This window comes from Puntigrus tetrazona, unplaced genomic scaffold (genome assembly GCF_018831695.1).
Source record: "Puntigrus tetrazona isolate hp1 unplaced genomic scaffold, ASM1883169v1 S000000283, whole genome shotgun sequence".
In the NCBI taxonomy this organism is placed as follows: Eukaryota; Metazoa; Chordata; class Actinopteri; order Cypriniformes; family Cyprinidae; genus Puntigrus; species Puntigrus tetrazona.
In genome coordinates, this window is record NW_025047944.1 from 1460001 (window position 1) to 1481707 (window position 21707).

A 21707-nucleotide genomic window follows, 5' to 3' on the forward strand; every position below is an offset into this window, starting at 1 on the left:
CTGCTTACATGATGTTAAATTATATATATATAGTCACCAGTACTGTTGTTATATTAGTATAAAATATCTTTACAATAAATAGTACATAAATGAACACAATTTAATACTGGTTTAATTTGACTGGTCAAGCAGTGTTTTAAGATTTTTGTAAAATATAATAAGACAAATAAATAATTTTCATTGGCTCTTTCAGCTGTGTTTCTACGGTGTGAAGCGGAGGACGATGAGGAGTTTGGGATTCGTTCGGTTTGGGGTCTGGAGGAATCTGCTGCAGGTGCGGAGGAGAGGTTACCGTGGCAACCGGAAGGGGGAGGGGTTTGTTTTAGGAGGCCTTTACGTGATTGGACCAGAGAATCAGGTAATGCTCAACTAGCATCTTCATGATACGTGATTTGGAAAATGTCCAAACATATAAAACATATTACATACTTGTTTGGTTTCATGGCTGACGAGGCTCCGGACCTGATTCCTGAATGTGTTTGTGTTGAAGGGGATTCTTCTGGAGCACCATGAGAAGGAGTTTGGAGATAAAGCTGATCTCGCGGCGGTCTGGACGGCTGTCCAACGGATCCAGAAAACAGGAGAGACACAAGACAACTAGATTCATGTCAAACCAAACCACAGCTGCTTTCTAACATACGAGATTTTGCCTTGAAATCAGTTTCGTGAAAATTTTGCCAAGCTGTTCACTGAATGCATGATTGTGTGTGTGTGTGTGTGTGTGTGTGTGTGTGTGTGTGTGTGTGTGTGTGTGTGTGTGTGGTCTGAGAGTGTCTATATGACAGACTGATCCTAAACTCTAATGAGGGGACCGCCTTGATGATTGACACTTTAGATCACAAACACACACACACACACACACACACACACACACACACACACACACACACACACACACACACACACACAGAGAATGCATTAAATACTGAAATGTCTTATTTTCTTTCATTCTTTGCACTTCAGTCCTTTGTTAAAGTGTAGTTTGTCACGTGCATGCTATGAAACAAACTGAATAAATCACTGTGGTATGAAAAGTAACCTTACCGATATAAAATACTCTAAATTAAATGCATATTTAAAAATGTACATTTTTGAAAACTGTAAATAATTATTACAAAAATGTCTACGTAAAAAAAGAACAATAAAGGTAAAAAAGCGCACATATTTTAACGTAGTAGCCTATCAGATGATATGAGCTAATGAACTTATAATAAATAGATAAATATCTGAAATAAAGCATGGCACGCTCCGCCTCAAAGAGAAGATTGACAGCTGTAGCGTCCAATAGAAACCTCGCAGTCTTGTCCAAGCAGCCAATCGGAGAGCGGGTCACGGCAGAGGACGGTTTACAGCCGCGAGCGTCAGAAATTACGATGCGCGCCTCAGCATGGAAACACCTTTAACAGGTAAAAGTAAAAGTTTCATATGACTCTTCGAGTGCGGATTAGAGAGCTCTCGCTGTTTTATAAAGGTACTTATTCACCTGTAGCGTCTCTCAGGTGTTATATTCAATGACCGCAGCGACACGGACGTTGACGGACGGGCTCCCGTTATTCAGAAATATAAAACAAAACGGATTATCGCTTATCGTCGGTTTGGGTTTGGACGCGTTACGCGCTGTTTGTACGTCGACAGCTGTTTTGAGGCGTGAGTTAGTGGTTGTTTGTGTTAGTTTGACCGTCTGAGGCGTTTAATGAAACCTGAGGCGCGGGATTACGGCACGCGCGCGTCAACGTCACGTTCATTAAAAGAGAAGCGCGTTCACGAATCAACCAAAAATCACACAATAATATTTACATTTACGTTAATTAAACTGTGAGTTGTTTCAATCATTCGTGCACAATATGGTTATTCTACCATACTGTGGTTATTATAATACTACACTGCTGTATATGAATGGTGAGCATTTAATATAAAGTAAAAGTAATTTTTATTGTATTTATCCTGTGGCAGAAGCACTAAAACTTCGTGATACTGGGCTATGTTATAAAAATACAATAATATTATATATTATATCAGATGAAAATAATCAATTAGTTACAGCTGTGGAAAATGGTCTCACACCTCAATTCTTAAAGCTTTTGCAGTGAACCTGTGTCTTTTCTTCTCCACCTGTTGTTTTCTGACCCAGCTGACTTTTCAGTCATAGCTAAACCTCTTTTTTGACTCAATTAGTCAGTAAAAGAAAACATGCCTAATAATTCTGCACACCTGAATATAAGGGGTTTTTCACTTCAAGCCTTCTTATAAATGAATAAATAAAAATCATAAGTTATTAAGACTTGTGAGGTTAGGATTTGTAAAATGTAAAATGTGTGTATATATATATATATATATATATATATATATATATATATATATATATACAATATATAAAAAAATAACAAATAATAGTTATTAAGATTTATGAGGTTTGGAATTGGTAAAATGTAAAAAAAAAAAAATGTATATATATATATATATATATATATATATATATATATATATATATATATATATATATATATATATAAATAAAATATATAGTATATAAAAAATAAAAGAAGTTATTAATATTTGAGGTGATTGGTAAAATGTCTATATATATATATATATATATATATATATATATAATATTTAGTAGTTATTAAGATTTATGAGGTTTGGAATTGGTAAAATGTGCTTAAAAAGAAAAATATATATCAGAATATCAACAGGCCTCATAATTATGCACATGATGTACATTTTAAACATCTGGGACAGTTTGGTGATTGTTTAGTAATATTTTTAGTGTTTTAGTGTGTGAGTTTTGATGGATGTGTTTGTGTGGCAGCGAGCTGACAGAGGGGTTCTGGGATCATCGTCACAGATGGAGGCTGAGACAGGCGAAGCAGGTGAAGTGACCCCGAATGAACCCCGTAAGATCTAAGAGCTGGCCGCTGAACGCTCGTCTGTCTGCAGGTGAGACGCTGAGCCTGACGGTCATCAGGGCTGGTGATGGTCAGCTGGGCTTCAGCGTGCGAGGAGGATCTGAACATGGACTCGGTGTCTTCATCAGCAGAGTGCAGAAGAACAGCGCCGCAGGTCCGAGTCTCTCAAAAGAGTTCAAGAATTATACTAAATGACGTCTGCGTGAAAAGCTGAACGTGAAAGCATATCTTCAAGCATATTTCAGAGTGAATATCTAATACTAGGGCGAGGCAAACATAATTAGTGATGGGAGAAACAGCTTTTTCAACTTTTGAATCGCTTAAACACTACACACTAGCCGCACCTGTTGGTGAAATTGATGTAAACACTATAATAATTATGAATAAATATGCATTAAGACCTTTTACAAAACAACTGCATGTTTTCTTAACACTGTAATCTTTTCAAAGCAATCTATAAATCAACATTGGCCAGGGAATACAGCGTATAGAAAGGTTTTATTAATGGATAATACCCTGTTAATTAAACAAATAAATCAAATACATTTAAATATAAAGTGTTTTTCGTTTTGTTTTAGGGCTTGTTTGATTGGCTGAAGAGTTATTTTAGTAAAATTTAGATTTTTTAAAATATATTTATTCTTATATACATTCTGTTTTCATTTTAATTGTAATTTTGTAGTGTATTTTTGTCTTTTTTTTATAATGCTTGTTTTTAATGTTTTAACTAGTACATCATGACATACTAAATTGCAATGAGTAATGTCGCCATGGCAACTAGCTAAATAATAATATATATATATATATATATATATATATATATATATATATATATATATATATATATATATATATATATATACACAGATATATATATATATATATATATATATATATATATATATATATATATATATATTTTTATTTTTATTTTTTCAGATAAAGTACAGTTTTAGTTAACTATGATAATCCTGGTCTGTTCTATGGAAGGTCTAGATTATAAAGATTATACTGTAAATATGCAAGTGTCAGATTAATATCATATATGCACTGGTTCATGAGTTATTTACTGAAATGTATTGATTTTAATAATGACACTGTTGTCTCCTGTTATTTTTCTGTTTATTATTGTGAAGCTGCTTTGAATGTATGCATATTGTAAAGCACTACATGCAGTTGATTAACGTGACGTGTGTGTGTGTGTGTGTGTGTGTGTAGAGCTGGCGGGGCTGTGTGTCGGTGATAAGCTGCTGGAGGTGAACGGCGTGAGTCTGGAGAACATCAGCATGAGCAGCGCTGTGAAGGTGATGATGGGTCACGCTCGCCTCCGTCTGCTCGTCCAGCGGCTGGGACGCGTGCCTGGCCTTCGGTACACTAACGAGAAGACCACCTGGTGAGAGTCCTCAAGATAACGGAGCGCTCTGGTGTGCAGAGCAGAGATCCTCAGCGTGTGTGTGTGTGTGTGTGTAGGGTGGATCTGATCCATCGGCGGATGGTGGTGGAGGAATCGGACGCTCCCGTCTCGGTGTACAGCTCAGATGGAGCACTGTGCCGGACGGTTCACCTCCATCTCTCTCAGCACCAGCCCTGTCTGGGGCTCAACATCCGCGGAGGACGAGAATACAACCTGGGCATCTATATCTCCAAGTCAGTACAGCTGGACCGAACCGCTGCCTCGCTCCGGCTCTGCCACTGAACTATTTCATTTTATAGCGTTTAATAGCAGTTTTGAAAAAACAAAAGCTTTGCCATCGTCAGAAAACTTCATGTTCTGATGTTGTGTCTGATTGGCTGATGGCAGGCTGGATCCTGGAGGTCTGGCGGAACAGGGCGGAGTTAAGATGGGCGATCAGATCCTCTCAGCCAATGGCGTGAGCTTTGAGAACATTAACCATTACAGAGCTGTGGAAGTGCTAAAGAGTCAGCCTCATGTCATACTGACTATAAAAGTGAGTCCCACACACACACACACACACACACACACACACACACACACAGCAGATGGCTGATGTGGCTCTCTGGTTTCTGTGTCTCAGGCTGTGCATTATTCACTCTGTTCCTGGATCAGGTATTCCTGGGAACTCCATATTAAACACAACACCTTTCCAAACATTCATGACCTGGACATGGTTGAACAGATGATGTAAAACTAAACTTAATAATTAAAATAAAATGTGACGAATTGTAACGTAAATCCAATGTGATTCACTTTTGTAAATATAAAAACCGTCAATAAAAATTATTAATAAAAATAAAGGTTTAATTAAAAAAAGTGTGTGTGTATATATATATATATATATATATATATATATATATATATATATATATATATATATATATATTAATTAATTATGACATGAAATGTCAATTTTAAAAAACAAAACAATTACAGTAAAAAAACAATTAAACAAATATTAAGAGTTAAAGTACATTATTTTAACTGCACATCATGTGACTGTTTACCAATGGAGAACCATTAGCATCTAAATGTATAATATTAATATTATTTTAATGATTAAATAATTAATTCAATAAGAATGTAAAGTTAAAATGATCTTACATTCAAAACAACCAAATAAAAAAAGTAGTATATTTCATTTGTTCACCTGCATGCCATGTGATTATTAATTAATATGTGTTTTTAAAATATTTAAAATATTGACTGGGTTTTCTTTTGATAAAACAGTTTAAAGATACGGGTGACAAAATAATATTTTAATAAAACAGCTTGTTGTTTTATTCACAGGAAACAGGCAGATATCCGGCCTACAAAGAAATGGTGACAGAGCTCAGCTGGATGAATAAAAGTGAGTTGCTTTTTCCCCCGCATGTACACAACAATATAAAGTGTCCGTCTCTAAGCACACCGACCTCTGACCTCTTCCAGCGGGCAGTGAAGCGGTCTGTTCGTCCTCGCAAGGGTCAGAGTCTCACTCGTCCACCTCCTCTCTGTCCTCCGGGACGCCCCTGGGCTCCGTGAGCGGACTCTCTCAAGCCACTCTGCCCGTCAGCTTGCCTTTAGGAGCCAAAATGTCTGACGCCTGCGGCTCCGCCGAGGCCCAGTTTCATCCAGAGTCCACTGATAGTGACGGTCATGCAGAGCAGCTGCGGACCGTCAGCCGAGGACCCACAGAACTGCTGCAGGACTCTGCGATCCGGAGCGAAGGAGAGCTGGGACACAGAAGAAGGGAAGGCAGGAAAACATCTCTGCTCACGGCTTTCAGCAGACCGAGTCCTCCTGTACGCCGAACCCGAAGTCACGTGACCGTGTCAGGTGGGGGCCACATCCGAAAGTATTCAAGCTAAATTTCAGTAGTCTTTGTGCTTTGTTATTTTCGACATGAAATGCTGCCAGTTTTATCACCGAGCAGATGTTTTGTTTCTCCTGTTTCGACAGAAGAGGAAAAGAAACGGACGAGGAAGCAGACCGAAAGAGGAGAAGAGGCAAGCAGTCCGCTGCAGCGCTCCAGAATGTTCTTCAGTCTGTTTCGAAAGAGAGATTCCTCGAGATCCGCTCCAGATCTCCGTCCGCTCAGAGAGAGCGGTCTGGGTAATATTACACAAATGTGAAACAGCACTGCGTGCGTCCTTCATGCAGAACAGCTGTACAAAGATAAGTGTTAAATGTTCGTTTTAAATATTTCAATTTAATACCCTTAAGTATTGCCTAACAAAAATGCATGCAGTTTTAATATTTGACCTGCACTTCCTATAATAAATTTGTTAAACTAAATAGTTCCTCTCAGGTCCTTAAGGAAAAAAATGTCCCCATTAAAACCCATTGAATTGGCCATTTTAACCCTCTAAGCGCCAAAGTCTCAAAATTGCGACAAGACGTCCTGCCTGCGTTTCACTAGCATATAATACAGTAATGCAGTAATTCATTAGTACTTTCTGCTGTTTTATTCGTTGGTTTCCTTTTGTCTGGTGATTTGGAATGAGGATTACAAAGACAACAACATAAAACCACATGCGAATAAATTCAAATATCCATTCAGTATGTATTATTTCCAGAATATCACTGAAGAACTGATAAAAGTAGTCTGTACGTATCGTTTTACTACTAGGCTATATAGTATTATACTAATATAGTAATATACTAATAATTAGTACTTTCTCCTGTTTATTGTGTAGGTTTTCTCTGCTCTAATTGTTTCAAATAAGGATAAAAGAAAACATGCAAATAAGTTCAAACATCAGTCTAATATCCTGAGTATTCCTGAATATTATGAAATTCCATTCATCCTGATGATGTCATAATATGCTAATTATATGAGTATATTTTTGTACCCACATAAACTTTGGGTTATGCCTAAAGCCCTTTCAAGACACAAGCTTTTGGAGTTTTGATGTTAAAAACAGCTCTTTTCCGGCGCCTAAAGAGTTAATCCCAGGGTCGTTAAACTATAAAATGAACCTCACTAAAATCTCACTAAAAGCACAAGTATCTCAAAGGAATTGTTCACACCAAAATTAAAATGACCCCATATTTTAGTGTCCTCTGAAGCGGACCGATGGCTTTTTGTAACAAAAATATTTTTAGTTTTGAAATAACTGACTGAGCGCTGAGCTCTTTAGATGAAAGCCCTAACCTAAGCATGAGCTTTAAAGCAGAAGACATACCTGACTGTACTGAATGTTTCTACAGGTTCTTCTGAGAGGAGCGCTCTAACTCAGGTGCGAGAGATGGCCGTCAGATTGCTGGAGGATGAAGACGTGGTCGTGCTCATGGAGATCTGTGAGCGGGTGAGACAGATTCAACCTGACGATCTCGCATTACTAAAGGCTTTCGTCGTCCAGAGACCGAACTTGTGCTGTTCTTACAGTATCTATCAGAGCGAGGGCTGAAGACGTTCGTGCATCCGCTGCTGGCCGTCCTGAACACGCCAGAGAAGCTCCTGCTGCTCCGAGAGATCAGGTGAGAGCCGTCCACCACGTGCCAACTAACAAAAGAGGACTGCTGTGTGGAACCACTTCTGGGAACTAAAAACACAACCTTTTGAAAACGCGTTTCAGACAGACACCTTTCAATGAAATCTTTTTTGTAAAGGACACCTTTCAACGAAATCTACGCCAGTGTAGTGTAAATGAATCAGTATTACGTTATTTTTATTATCAAGCACAAAGGGTGCTTGTGTCTGAAGGAATCCACACAATCTGCCGTTGATGGGGAACCTTTTTTTGGGCGTAATATTTCCTGGAGATCAAACTGATTTCATATCGTTCGAGCCTCGGGAAAATGTACAAAACCAAAGTGAGTTTCCACACTTTCTGTTTAAAACGTTAAAATAGTTACAGTACTGTTAATAAAGCGTACAGTTCGCGAACAAAGTAGTTACATGCAGTTATTAAGAATCATATTTTCATGTTTTTTTAATGTGTGAGAACTCTTTACTGTGGACTGACCTAATGTTTGGTGAATTATATTGAATCCAATTTGAGTCAGTTCGACCCACTTTATAAAGACCTTTAACATTAGTTGTATTATTTATTTAATAAAATGTTTTATAAAATTTACTGTATTTTTGTTTAGCACGGCTTTTCCAAAGGTGAGTCCTGGAAAACCCTTAAAAACAGACATGTTTTTGTAAAGGTACTTGCAAAGTACTTGAATGTTTAAAAGGCGGTATATATGAAATTTTAGTTTTTCATTAAAAATAATATTTTCTGGCAAAATTAGCGATGCAGCGCGTCTGATATAAATGATCATCATATCATGATTATCATGATATTACTCCTCGAGGTGAAAAGGGCTTTTTCGGGAAAACTAGATTTGTCAGGTAAATAATTGAAAAACATATTTCTGTGCTCTATTTGTGTACAGCGTGATTTCATAATAAAAGCACCCTCGCTCTGAGTTTGCATGTGGCCAGATATTAAAATCACATGGCTTTGAAAAAGTAAAACGAAACATGGTGAACACGCAGGTATTGTGTAGGTAGCTTGTATTCATGAACAAGAATATTACATTACTATTACTTAAGACTGTCACAATAATCAGGGTTACTATAATCAGTAGTTACATGCTTCAAAATACATCTGCAATGTTTTTTGGGGTTTTATTTGAATTATTAGAAATGTTTCTCATTCTGTATTGATCTGTCACACCCACAGTGTCTAATAACTTTATTTAGTGTATAATGAAGCTGTTAGACTTCAGGTCATGTTCATAAAAATATCACTTTAAATAAAGGAAGCAATAACTTTGCCATAGTATTTTTTTAAGTTGCCACAGCTATTGCATGCTTTGCATGTGCTGCAATTTATTGCAATTAGAATCTGAACGCTTATAATACTGTGATCCTTGAAAACGAAAAAAGTTTCTGTTTCTGTACGAACCCTGGAAAATCTACGGCCGTTAATGGGTTAATTGGCACTGGTTGGGCTGATTAGTTAAGGCAGGTGTTCTGGGTTAACCAGAGCCTTTAAAAGCCCTCGGAGAACACTGAGAGCTGGAGTGTGAGGAAGTGCTGTGTGTTTAAGTGTTAAAGGAAGGCGTTTAACAAACATTTCTCATGCTTTCAGAGGGCTTCATTCATAAGTGTTTTAGTACCTAAAAGGCTCGTTCTCTGAAACATTTTAAGCATCTCTAATAATTAAAAAAAAAGTAACTGTAAAGCAAATTTAAATCCACACTTGCTTCGGTCTGGATACGGACTGTAATGCATTTTTATTAGTAGTACACTCCACCATCATCTACTGACTAATCAGTCAAACCAGTCGCTTTGGAAAAAGACTCTCTGCTTTAAACATGATGCTTGATGACGTCTGCTGCTCAACAGTATAAAAGCTCACCGTCACAAACCAAGTGCAAGTGTTTCCTTCATGTACATTTTCAATATGTGTGTATGACGCATGCTCTTTTATCAATATGCCTCGTCTAATGTGCATGTTTGTCATTTAAAACTGAACCGTTAGACACTCTAAACACTGCTTCACCTGATCCCTGTCACAGCACACCCTCTCAATCCATCAAACACACACTCACACACACGTAAATGATTCCATTGCTCTAAAGCATGAGACATCAATGCTCCATGAGTTTAGGACTCATACTTATTCAGTAACTCTTCTATTTATGCTTTTATCATTTTTTTTCTTTCTTTGATGCCAGTGTTTTCTCTCATAGCTATGCAGGGATTTTATTTCAAAAACGGTATCATGGCTTTTAAGCTACTTCCTTTTATGATACTGAATCTGCATTTAACCTTAAAATGATATCAGAGTGAAAGGTGGTGCTGAAGTCTTGTGGGGACCGTGCTTTAAAATGAAATGATAATAATCTTAATTCTGATAGTCTGACAGGACTGTTGTTAACCGTGCCTGGTTTTAAGTCAAAATAAATACCTTGCGTTACAAATTTAGAACCGCAATCAGTTACATTACTTTAATGAAGGAATTGAAATAGTTACACTAATTATTACATTATAAATATGGTAACTTGTAATCTATAACCCATTGAATTTCCAAAATAACCTTCCCAGTGTCTTTTTTCGTTGTTGTTGTTATTTGATGTCAGACGTCTTAGCACATCCCTAATGAGAGATGAAGATGAGGAAGATGAAGTTACTGTAGTTTTATTAAGTCTCACGTGTCTCTATTCCTCTCAGATCGCTCGTGTCCTCCGCTGATCTTCCGCTCTTCAACAGCATGGTGTCTCCATTTGAAGAAGGAGCTTACGATGTTCTGAAGAGTCGCTCATGTAAAGTTATCATACCCTTCAAACAATAACACACAATCCCGGCGGGGGTTCATGGTTCACTCGCTTCGTCTCGTGTTTTAATCAGGCCGAAGTTCTCCCCTCCGCTCTCTCTCCTCAGTCAGGCCACGCCCCCAGCGACACCTCATCACACCTGTACCAGGTGAGCCTCTCTCCTGCCTCCCAGCCGTCATGAAACGAGCAGTGTCAAAGTGGGCTTAAAATAGTGTATGGACTGTGTATATTTATTATGTGTGTGTGTGTGTATATAAACACACCCATGCATGTATATATTTAATACAAATGTTATGTTTCTGTATTAAATATTTATATAAAGTGTGTGTAAATATTTAAAAATATATTTTGTATATATATATATATATATATATATATATGTATGTGTGTATATATATACATACACACATGTAAATAATAAAAGCTTATTTTGGATGTGATCACAAGGTTTACTTCTACATCAGCATTATAGATCTAATGAAATGTGGCAGACGCTAGTTTCAGGTTTGAGAAAATATTGAAACAGTGTTTAATGATTAAAAAATCAAACCCCAAACAAACAAAAAAACCCTCTGTTGAAGTTACAGTGAAACAATGCAGCAAAACTGAATCTGTGTTGAAAGCCATTTGTTTCTGTGTTAAAAAAATGCTAAAAAAACATGTTTATTGTTACACTCTTTTTTTTTTAAATGTTGATTTCAATTTGTGTTTAACATTAACCCTTGAAACGCCAGCTGGATTCGTACATTTTTTTCACAAACCGACTCGTAGCTGGTTTTCTAATGCACTAATTATCAACGCACGCTATTCCAAATACTGAATGCTTCTTGTGTCTCTCTGCCTCAGATCTGTGCGGTGGATTTGAGCTTCACGCCACCGAGGATCTTGAGAGACGGAGTCAGCTTCTGGAAGCTCTGGAGCGCCTGCATCTGTCCTGCGGTCAGGACCAGAACGAGTCCAGAGGCTTCAGCCCGTTGCTGGACGTTCCTGTGGACACTTTCGCTCATTCAGACTCGCTGACCTCCTCCGGGACGTCTGGGCTCCTTCCTAACTGGCTGCTGGCGGAGAACACGCGTCCAGACCCTGGTCAAGCGCCGGACGAGGCTCTCGGTCGTCCGGAGGATTGTTCTCCTGTCAGAGAGCGGACGGTCAGATGTTCTGTCCACTGTAGTGGATGCTCCTCGACACAAGAGACCGCTGCTGTCGCAGGTCTTCGGCTCCCTGAAGAAGTCCCACAGTTCAACAGTGTCTCCTGCGGCGGAGAAACACAGCAGTGAAGAGTTTGAGCTCACCACCGTCCACATCAGCAAAACCAAGCAGTCTCTGGGTATACACTCTTGATTGAGAGGATATATTAACATAAACATGAATCATTTTATAATTCCAGAAGAGCCAACATTATTATTTAGTATGATCAAAACATAACTATTAAGTGTATATATATATATATATATATATATATATATATATATATATATATATATATATATATATAATATAAATAATAATATATATAATTATTATTATTTATAAAAAAAAAATAATATATATATATATATATATATATATATATATATATATATATATATATATATATAATTTTGTATTTAAAAAATTAAATAAATTATATACACTTTTAATAATTTAATAATAACCTTATGTTTTTGTTTGTTAGTTTATTGTTTAATATATAATTAAATGATATTAGTCACCACAACAGCGAAGAAAACAGCCTGGATTTATTTATGTGGTAAAGAGGATGTGAAATCTCACTTATCATGACAAACTTACACTTTTGAAAGTAAATAATTTATATATTATTTTATATAATTTATCATTTAAATAATTCTTAATAATGAAATTTAAAAAATTTATAATTTAATTTAAAAGATTGTATTTTAAAAGATTTTAATGTCTTTAACAGAGAGAATCAAAAAAGAATTGAACTTTTTTTTTTTCTGTATATGACCCCTTTAAAATCACTGTGAGATAAATTCTATTTGTTTCTAAATGCATGTTATTGACTTGTTTTCAGATTAAAACCAGCAAAATAATCTCATTTCGAGCAGAAAACAAGATTGTTTCAAGAAACACACTTTCTAGAAACACTTTCTGATTGAAGATATTTTTAGATATCTGGCCTGGAAACAAGATTTGTTTGTAATTTTATATTTTTACTAAGATGCCAGAAAGAAGTGGATGTAATAAATAATGTGTCGTGTGCAGTCTAATCTGATAAGTGATGTAAATGCTGTGTGTGATCAGGGATCAGTATATCCGGAGGCTCAGAGTCTCGGGTTCAGCCCGTGGTGAAGATCGAGAGGATTTTCCCCGGAGGAGCTGCGTCTGCCAGCGATGCTCTGCGGGTAAGAGACGGCCCTGAGCGTGTGTGTGTGTGTGTGTGTGTCGGAGCTCGCCGTGACTCTGTCCTGTGCGTCTCAGGCTGGTTTTGAGCTGGTGTCAGTGGACGGCGTCTCTCTGCAGGCCGTCACTCATCAGGACGCTGTGGACATCATCCGACAGGCCTTCAGTAATAAGAACATCAACCCCATGCAGCTCGTGGTCAAAGTTCCCCGAGAGCCCGGAGTCTCATGACACGTGTGTATTACACATCATTCACCCGTGACAAAAAAATGTAGCGTCATTTAAAATATAAATGCACGAGGCAGCACAAGATGTCATGATGATCTAAGTGCCTTTTAATGGCTTTCTTAGCGCTGCTGCATTCTTCATTCAAAATACTGCAGAAAAAAGAAGTTATTTTTATTATTAGCATTAGAAATCAAAACTGACACACAGAACTCATATATTTCTACAACTGCACGACAGATGCATGTTTAGAAAGACACGCAATGAATGTGATATGAATGTCTTGATGGGTTTTTCCTCATTCCACGTCTTAAATGAAAAAATACTCGGTGTATTTAACTATACATACATACATGATGCTGTTTGTTATTAATTATTTAAGCAAATAAATTAATTAAATGGTTTATAAACATTAATTTAAGCATGATGTTATTGTATTGCTTTGAAGAAACCTGCATTAGTAATATTTTCCTTGATGAGCTCTCTTGTGCCTCGGGAGAGAAGGCCTGAAACTATATATATATATATATATTATATATTTAGAATTTTAGAGAGTTTTTAACCGTTTTGATAAATCCATGCTCTACAGAGTCCTCTCTAATCATGTCAGGAGAAGAAACCGACATGATCACCACGTAATAAATATAGGTTATATTTATTGGAAATGATCTAAAACGTGGAAATTGATGTTAATAAGAATGTCTTACAAGCCTTTCTTAAAGCATTCCGCTGTATTTTTACCCAACATATAAACATTATTCTTAAATGTCACATTGTCTTAATGTCATAATCTCGTCAAAACATTTAAAGACCGCAAAAATCTTTTTAAAATACTTTTCCCCCAAAATATGATTTATTTCAGATGTTTTAAGAACATTAAAATCTTGCTAAAAATTAAAAATTTTTATTTAAACATTAAAACTTTATATATTTACTCAAAATATGACATTTGAATGTTTATTTAAATTTTTCTAATATATATTTTTTAAATGTCCTAACATTAAAATAGCCAGTAGATCATTGTGATTATAACATTTATCTAAAATGCTTCTTAAAACATTCTAATTTGACTTTTTAAACCATAATAAATCCTGCTGTAATTGCACTGGGGACGCTGAGGATTTATTACGAAGACATAAATACCGAAATCAACAAATAAATAGCAGTGAGTGTGAATCATTGCAGGTGTTTAATTACAAACATTAAATATACAGCACGAAAAATATACAATGTATTGGCTTCATACAAATACTGTTAATTAAAAAAATGACAACACCGCCACAATCACCCACGAGATACAAGCAACGCTTTGGTCTATTCACAGTGGCTTCTATATGACGCATATTATTCAGGATTATGCCGTAATGGGTTTCTTTTGGTACAAATATAACAGTCAATAGCTTTTATGAAAGAAGAGTTAATATTCCCCACTTGAGAGTTTTTAATAGTGCTGTGTTCAGAATCACTTGCTGCTCATTTATAGATTATTATTTAACAGCAATATGGATGCATGTGTAGCTTTGTTGTTCATTAAATACTCGCATTAAATGCATTCGTCTACTGAAGAACAGAACCGTGCTCCTGGAGTCCAGGGCTCTTATCTCAGTGCTGCTCGTTTTGGGATATCGCATAAAAACGCTGAAGTGCACGTGAACCCTGAAGTGTGCATGAAAACACGTTCTCATTAAACTACGCCTGAAACCATCCGGTCTTGAACGTGCAAGAAAAACCTGACTTTGACTCGTCACACCTCGTCTCAAGTATTAAGTCTAGAATGGCATTTTACTCAAATATACATTTCTTGCATAGAAGAAGTTGCGGTGTTGTTTCTCGCTAGGTTTTTTTTTTTCTCTAGAAATTTTACCGTATTTTCAAAATATTACAACACTCTAATTGTTCAGATACTGTGACTTTTTTTCCAGGTAATTTATTTCAAAAATAACTAGCAATGCTACAGACTTTATTCTCAAAATATTTAACCTCTTACTTTTATGTCTTTATTCTCAACTTTTCTCATAATTTTGGACTGCATAAAATATGTAATCTTGTACTTCGCTCCTTCTTTCTTGTATTGCTATTAGTTCAGGGTTTTTGTCTTTATTCTCAAAGTATTTTGGCTTAAATCTTACAGTGCTATGACTTTATTTCCACAACATTAATTGAATTTTTTTTGCATGGCACCAAACACCCACATGAGCTGAAGTCTGAGTGATTTGGTGGAACTCGCATGATTGTGTCCCAAACGATTTATTTGCACCAAAAATTTTTATGCGATATTCCAAGATTAATTAGCGACGCCGGATGAAAACGTAGCTAATGACACAAAAGTGCACTTCTGTGAGTTTGCGAACGGTGTGCCCAAAATGACTGATTTGATGAAGATTACTGGGTCACGTGACTCACGTAGATCCCCTCGCACTGTAACATGACTGTATTGTTTGCGGCGTTCAGTGCATTACACGGGGTTTGAAACTTGACTTTCTCCCTCACTCCACTGCCGTGTGTCAAAAACACAACGATGCTGTCAAACCACATCCAAAACAAGAACATATGCGTGTACTGTGTATAGTTCAGCTCATTCATCAAAAAACCCACCCTTGTGCTCCAGAGTGACATTTAAGAGAAAGCGTTATATGTTAACTATCTTTATATATCACAGAAATGTGTTTATTTATATATATATATACACAGTACACGCACACATGATGCATGGACAAAAGGTGAATTTTGGATGCGATTAAAGCTCCAACGCCATCTTTAAGCAGGGCGTGTTTCAGATCTCGGTGGCGGCGACGTCGTCGAAGGTGACCGTTCCGCTGCTGTCGTCGTCCTGTTCTCGTGACTCCAGCTCGAGGCTGAGCTGTCGGGCGTCGCTCCAGATCTCGGTTTCTTTTGTACATCTGCACGTAGTTCTGCTGCAGCTGTTTCTGATAGCGAATCACTTTGTCCTTCTCCTCCTCCCAGCTCTTCCTCTCGCTCCTCGAACGCCGCGCCCGATTGGGACGAGCTCTGGCGCTCACGCCAGCTCCGCCCTCAGCCGCTCCGCCTGCTCCTTGGAGGCTTGGAGTTCGTCGGCGTCGCCGGCGCTCAGCCGCAGGTGAGACGACTCTTCTTCCAGACGGCTCATTTTGTCCCGGAGCAGCTCGTTCTCGCTCTTGCGGCGCTGCAGTTCGTTCTCGCAGACCTCCAGCTCCAGCGTCCGCGTGCGAGAGCCTGCGAGCGCCTCCTGCAGCTGAATCTGACTCGTCTGCAGCTCGCCTCGAACCTCTCGCAGCTGTCCTCGTAACGTCACCAGCTCTCCGACGCGCTGCGCCAGATCGGCCTGCAGGTCCTTCAGCTGCTGCTTCAGCAGAGAAATCTCCCCAGACTTCTGGCACACCTGAGACATCAAACACCACAAGTCAAAGCTAATTAGATAAAAGCTGCGCTAGTCGTTTGACAATCCAATCAGCAAAGAGCAATGATGCAAGTACTGTGATAAGTCTCCGTTAGTCTTTTCAGTATGATCTTTCATGCATGAATGAAAACATCCTGCAAAGTTTTAGAGTCACTGAAGCGAGTCGTTTTAAAACCGTTTGGTGTCCACGTCAAAAATCAAGCATTAACACTTGTTGATCTTTTCCCGTTGGTCCAATGAAAACGTAAATCCTCTCTTCACCACTAGGTGTCACTTAAGGAGTTAAAATATCAAACACTGCTTTAAATGAAATCAGCCGGTTGCTGGAGAAATGAATCGCTAAACGAATCTCTTGGGAGTCGTTAAATAAGGTAAAAATAAATGCATATTTTAAGAATATGAGAGTTTTTGATCGATGCATGCACATCAGCCTCCCAAAACCTTTACATTTCATTAGCCATAATAGGGACACTTTACATTATAGAATAAATAAAAATAAATCTCATCAGTGAAGGTTTTTAGTAGGGATGCACTGAATGAATATTTGTGGCAAGTTTTTTGCATTTCTCTTTATAGATTTTGCCACTATTGCACAAATGAAATATCTCTCTTAAATGTGCTTTTTACTGTTTTCAAAAAACAATTCTAAACCAACAATTTTATTAATATGCGAAAAACTGCGTACAAACCACATCTAACTCAAACACACTGGACTGGTTTTCACTGTGATGCACAATGGCTGATGGGTAAAAAACCAGCTCCAAAAGCATGCATTTGAATTCCTGCGCTTGCATTCAAGTGACTTTTACTGATCATTTACTGATCTTGACCGGTAATGTTCAGTAACTTCAGTCATCTAGATTTTTTCACCTCCCACTTGGTCTCCTCCAGCCTGGGCCCGAGCTGAGTGTGTTCTCTCTCGAAGGAGGCGCAGCGCTCCTCCAGCCTCTGACGCTCCTGCAGGAGCTGGTTCATGTCCTCCTGCTGCTTCTTCTTCTCCTGCTGCAGCTGAAACACCTGGAGCTGCAGGAGCTGCTGCTCGCGCTGAGCCTTGTGAGACGCCTTCTGCATCTTAGCGGCGCAGGTCTGCCTGAACTCCTCTATCTCCAGCTCGGTGCGCTTCTGACGCTCCTCGTACACCTGCACCAGAACATGTTAACCATAAGCGGGGCCCTGGAGCCCAAAACCAGGCGTAGGGGCACTTTTGGGAAATTACGCTTTGAGAAATATTGAGAAATCTCCTTTAAAGTTCTCAGCGATGTACATTACTGATCAAAAATGTAGTTGTAATGTATTAACGGTAGGAAACTTACAAAATATCTTCACTGAAGACTTTTGGCATAAAAGAGAAATACGTCTAATTTTGACCCATATAATGTATTGTTGTCAGAGACACACATATAGATCATCCAACCCTACACACAGTAACCTTCTGGCTATATAAGCATCGTTTTTTTATAATAAATATATACATGCATGCATATGTATTTAGATATAATGTGTGTGTACTGTGTATATTATGTAAACAAAAAAATCATAATTTGACAGCGTAGGCAGTTACTTAACGGCTAAAATAAACCTTAAAGTCCAGATATTAAAAAATGTAATTTTCTTTAATACGAAAGACCAATTAAATGAACATCTTATGCCTCGAAAAAATAAATAAATACAATTTCTGAGAAAAAAAAGCATATTCCCCGCCCACTTATTTGGTCTCTTCCCATTGGTCTGAATGAAAATGTAACTTGATTCTTGACCACTAGGTGTCTCTTTAGGGGCGTTAAAAACTCTCAAACACTGTTTTAAATGAAATCAACCGATCGCTGAAGGAGATTAGAGAAATCACTTGGGAGCCGTTGAACAAATAAGGTGAAATGAAAGATGTATTATAAGAAAATTAAAGTATTTTTTGTGACCTTGTACGCATGTGATCCTGACCAAGAAAACCAAAACATGTAAGAGAAAACAGATTAGCGTGACACACCTGACAGATGGCCGCTTCGTTCTCGTCCAGGTTGTCTCGGAGCCGCTGCAGCTCCAGGTCTCTGTCCCTCAGCTTGTCCTCCAGGTCTCTGACGATGGTCTCGTAGGCCTGGACGGGCGGCGGGTCGGCGGGTCGGTCAGCAGCGGGCCCGGCCGCTCAGGGACCCGAGCTCTTGCTGGACGAGGAGCGGCCGCTGTCGGAGTTGGAGTGTCCGTGGTGTTTTCGGCCTCGCTCTGGAGGTTGGTCAGGGAGTGCCGGGCCGTGTCCGTCAGGGTGAAGGACTGACTGAACAAAGCGTTTCGAGCTCCGCTGTAAGAGCTGCGCCGCTCCGTCGTCACGGACACCGTCGCCGTCTTCTGAGAAAACGTGCTGAGGTTTCCCTGGCTGCCCGACAGGCCGGCTCCGAGCAGCGAGGACAGGTACTGAAGCCTGTTCCGGCCCGAGGACCACGGGTTTGAAGGCAGTGGGTCTGATTATGGCCTGCTGAACGTTCTGAGAGAAACACATCACAAATCATCAAGTTCAGGTCCATGAATCATCCAGTCCTCAACCATCTTCAAGAAAAAACACAGCTCCTCCATCTTCATTTGACCCTCCAACTCTAGCACTCTCTATTTTGATTCTGCATTTCTTTTCTTTTTTATTGAAACACAAAACACATCTATCACTTGCACTCTGTATTTCGTCTTCTAAGTGCTCGTTTTTCAAAAATAAAAAGGTTAGGCTCTTGAACATCAACCTTGACTTTAATGGTCCACGAGATGATAACTGTGATCATGTAGCTGATGAATGCATAATATTAAATGTTTATATTCTTAATCTAAAAATAAAGCAATGAGAATTAAATCATTTTGTATAGCATATTTCATACAAATTGAATAACTAGCACAATACAGTATAAATTACACTAATATTAGAGCTAAAAAAAATACATGTGTTAAAGATTCACTTTACCTTTCACATCGTCTAGCGCTAATTTAATATAAATAACTGAATTAAATCATTTCTAATATCATTTATATATACTGGGTGTGTGTGTGTTTATACATAAAAAATATAAACAGTACACATACATATAATACACAAACAAAAACTACCTGGATGCAACTAAAAAATAATACTTTGACAACACGATTTGAATGTGTGCCTAAATATGTCCGAAATATTTAACATTTTATTTTTGTTCAGTTTATATATTTATATTTTAGTGCTGTCATACAAACAAGTTTTTGTTTATATAATATTGGTGTACAATATATTATATAGAAATACAAACATGAATATATTTCAGAAAAATGATTATAAAAAAATATATATATATATATATATAACAAAAAAATTATAAACAAAAACAGTTTTTGATTGACAGCACTAACACACACACACACACATGTTGTTTGTTCATCTCTACTGTACTGTACTCACTCTTTCTAATTGTCCAGACACTGGAACCAGTTTGGGAGGTCCGTCTCCTCCAGTGGAAGCCAGCTCCAAGTGATTGTCGTTCCAGTCTCTTATCAAGTCCTCGTGTGAATACGAGCGAGTCCCGAAGCCTTTGGCTCGTCCGGCCATGGCCCTCCTCTTGCTGGACGGAGTCCGGCTTCCTCTGCGAGGTTTCGCCAGCAGGCGCCCAGAGCCAGCGTGCCCTTACGGAAGTTGGTGCTGACCTCTATGTTTGCCCGGTCGGGATAAGTGACGTGGCTCTGCATCACGCTGCTGACGGCACCCATCGCTCCCATCAGAGGAGGCGAGGCGGGATGGAGGCGCGGGTCCAGGCCTGGTCCAGGATGGTCAATGGACACGGGGAGAGACTGGACCAGCGCCATGACCGCCGACACGCCGACTCAGAACACCTGCACAGAGAAGAAGAGCAGAACTGAGCCAAGGTAGGACCAAACGGGTTGAGCATCTTTATTCTTATTTCTATTGTTGAAGGGTTAGTCCACCGCAACCCACCTCGTTCCAAAACCGTACAAGTGGGAGAAATAAGATCCAAACACTATGAGACATCGTCAGAACGCTCCTTACATCAGTGGTTCAATCAAGATGTTATGAAGTGATGAGAATATTTTTGTATGCAATACAGAAAACTGAAGAACTTTGGCTGTTGAGTATTAAAATCAATTATTAGATCCGTCAGCGTTCATACTTTTATACTTGATTTTTTGGGGTGGGGATCATGACGTGTTATAATGCATCTTCTTCCATTGAAAATACATTACAGGAGTTCGTGGTATCTTAAAATTGTTGACTCGATGTGAACAACACGTGTATTGCATAACTAAGACAGTATCACTCTAAACTCTTCATTCACTTTTGAACGCGTTTTCTTTCGGTCACGGATACGGACCAGTTCTTCAGGATTCATGCAGCATGAGACTAATCTCCATTAGAAAGATGAATCCGTTTGCTCTGCCCTGACAGCTTTGAGCGGTACAAGCGGATTAAACCGCAGTCACGGCCCAATTAATACGTGACATGAAACCAGTATCTGAAGGCTTGAGAAGCGCTCTACCTGTATAGATGTGCTTCAGGGTGTCTCCACGGCTGTGGAGGCTTTGGAGAGTCTTATTAATGACTGTTCCCAGACAGGTTCAAGAGGCCCACACTCATTCATTTAGTCACTGGTCCATCTTTGGTCATTTCAGAGCTGGGTCAAGTTAAGGTCAAGCACGTGCTAAATGTGTCATTCTGTTGTCTGAGGAAAAATAACTACTTGTCTTTGTGTGTGTGTGTGTGTGTGTGTGTGTGTGTGTGTGTGTGTGTGTGTGTGTGTGTGTGTGTGTGTGTAGTGTGTGTGTGTGTGTAGTGTGTGTGAACCGTGTTGGGCTGTAATTACGGTACTTATTCAGGGAAAAATTAACGTAAGGGATTACTGCTGATTTTTAGGTAATTTAATTAGTTATAAAGTACTGGTGTTACATAATGTAAAAAAAAAAAAAAAAAAAAAAAAATCTATGTTGAATTTTAATCTAAATGTAATTCAATGCAGCCCCTTTCAGTTTCAGTTTTTGAATCTAGAAATATATCTTTGGACATGAGAAATAAATCATAACCAGATATTCTCTGGCTGTAATCAGTATGAAAGTAAATGTTTCCCGTATCTGAAAGCTT

At 38.4% G+C, this 21707-nt stretch overlaps 2 protein-coding genes and 1 pseudogene across 2 annotated transcripts; 2 read left to right on the forward strand and 1 right to left on the reverse strand.

Moving 5' to 3' along the window:
• LOC122333479 overlaps positions 1 to 802 on the forward strand; it is a 1905-nt pseudogene extending 1103 nt beyond the window's left edge.
• Positions 803 to 2725: 1923 nt separating this feature from the next.
• pdzd7b (PDZ domain containing 7b) lies at positions 2726 to 20170 on the forward strand. The gene is made up of 17 exons (XM_043231213.1): positions 2726 to 2873; positions 2941 to 3063; positions 4128 to 4302; positions 4380 to 4556; positions 4711 to 4858; positions 5656 to 5716; positions 5797 to 6183; positions 6307 to 6475; positions 7571 to 7655; positions 7736 to 7827; positions 10520 to 10611; positions 10697 to 10771; positions 11470 to 11716; positions 11751 to 11950; positions 12889 to 12989; positions 13066 to 13221; positions 20036 to 20170. Exons 1-16 carry the CDS (start codon positions 2792 to 2794, stop codon positions 13216 to 13218), a joined length of 2367 nt encoding a protein of 788 aa, XP_043087148.1. The 5' UTR covers positions 2726 to 2791; the 3' UTR covers positions 13219 to 13221; positions 20036 to 20170.
• On the reverse strand, positions 15287 to 20419 carry lzts2b (leucine zipper, putative tumor suppressor 2b). Its single transcript, XM_043231211.1, is given in 10 exon segments — positions 15287 to 16082; positions 16084 to 16190; positions 16192 to 16231; positions 16233 to 16591; positions 17480 to 17749; positions 18594 to 18808; positions 18811 to 19037; positions 19039 to 19085; positions 20019 to 20233; positions 20236 to 20419. Coding segments are annotated over 10 exon segments (1761 nt in total). The 3' UTR covers positions 15287 to 15985.
• Positions 20420 to 21707: the final 1288 nt, after the last annotated feature.

What these genes read in the sequence shown, in the direction of transcription:
- pdzd7b (XM_043231213.1), top strand. Translation starts at nt 2,792, where the DNA reads ATGGATGTGTTTGTGTGGCAGCGAGCTGACAGAGGGGTTCTGGGATCA. An exon ending in ATGTCATACTGACTATAAAA is followed by an intron (nt 4,859 to 5,655) that starts GTGAGTCCCACA and finishes TTTTATTCACAG; the next exon opens with GAAACAGGCAGATATCCGGC. An exon ending in GCTCAGCTGGATGAATAAAA is followed by an intron (nt 5,717 to 5,796) that starts GTGAGTTGCTTT and finishes GACCTCTTCCAG; the next exon opens with CGGGCAGTGAAGCGGTCTGT.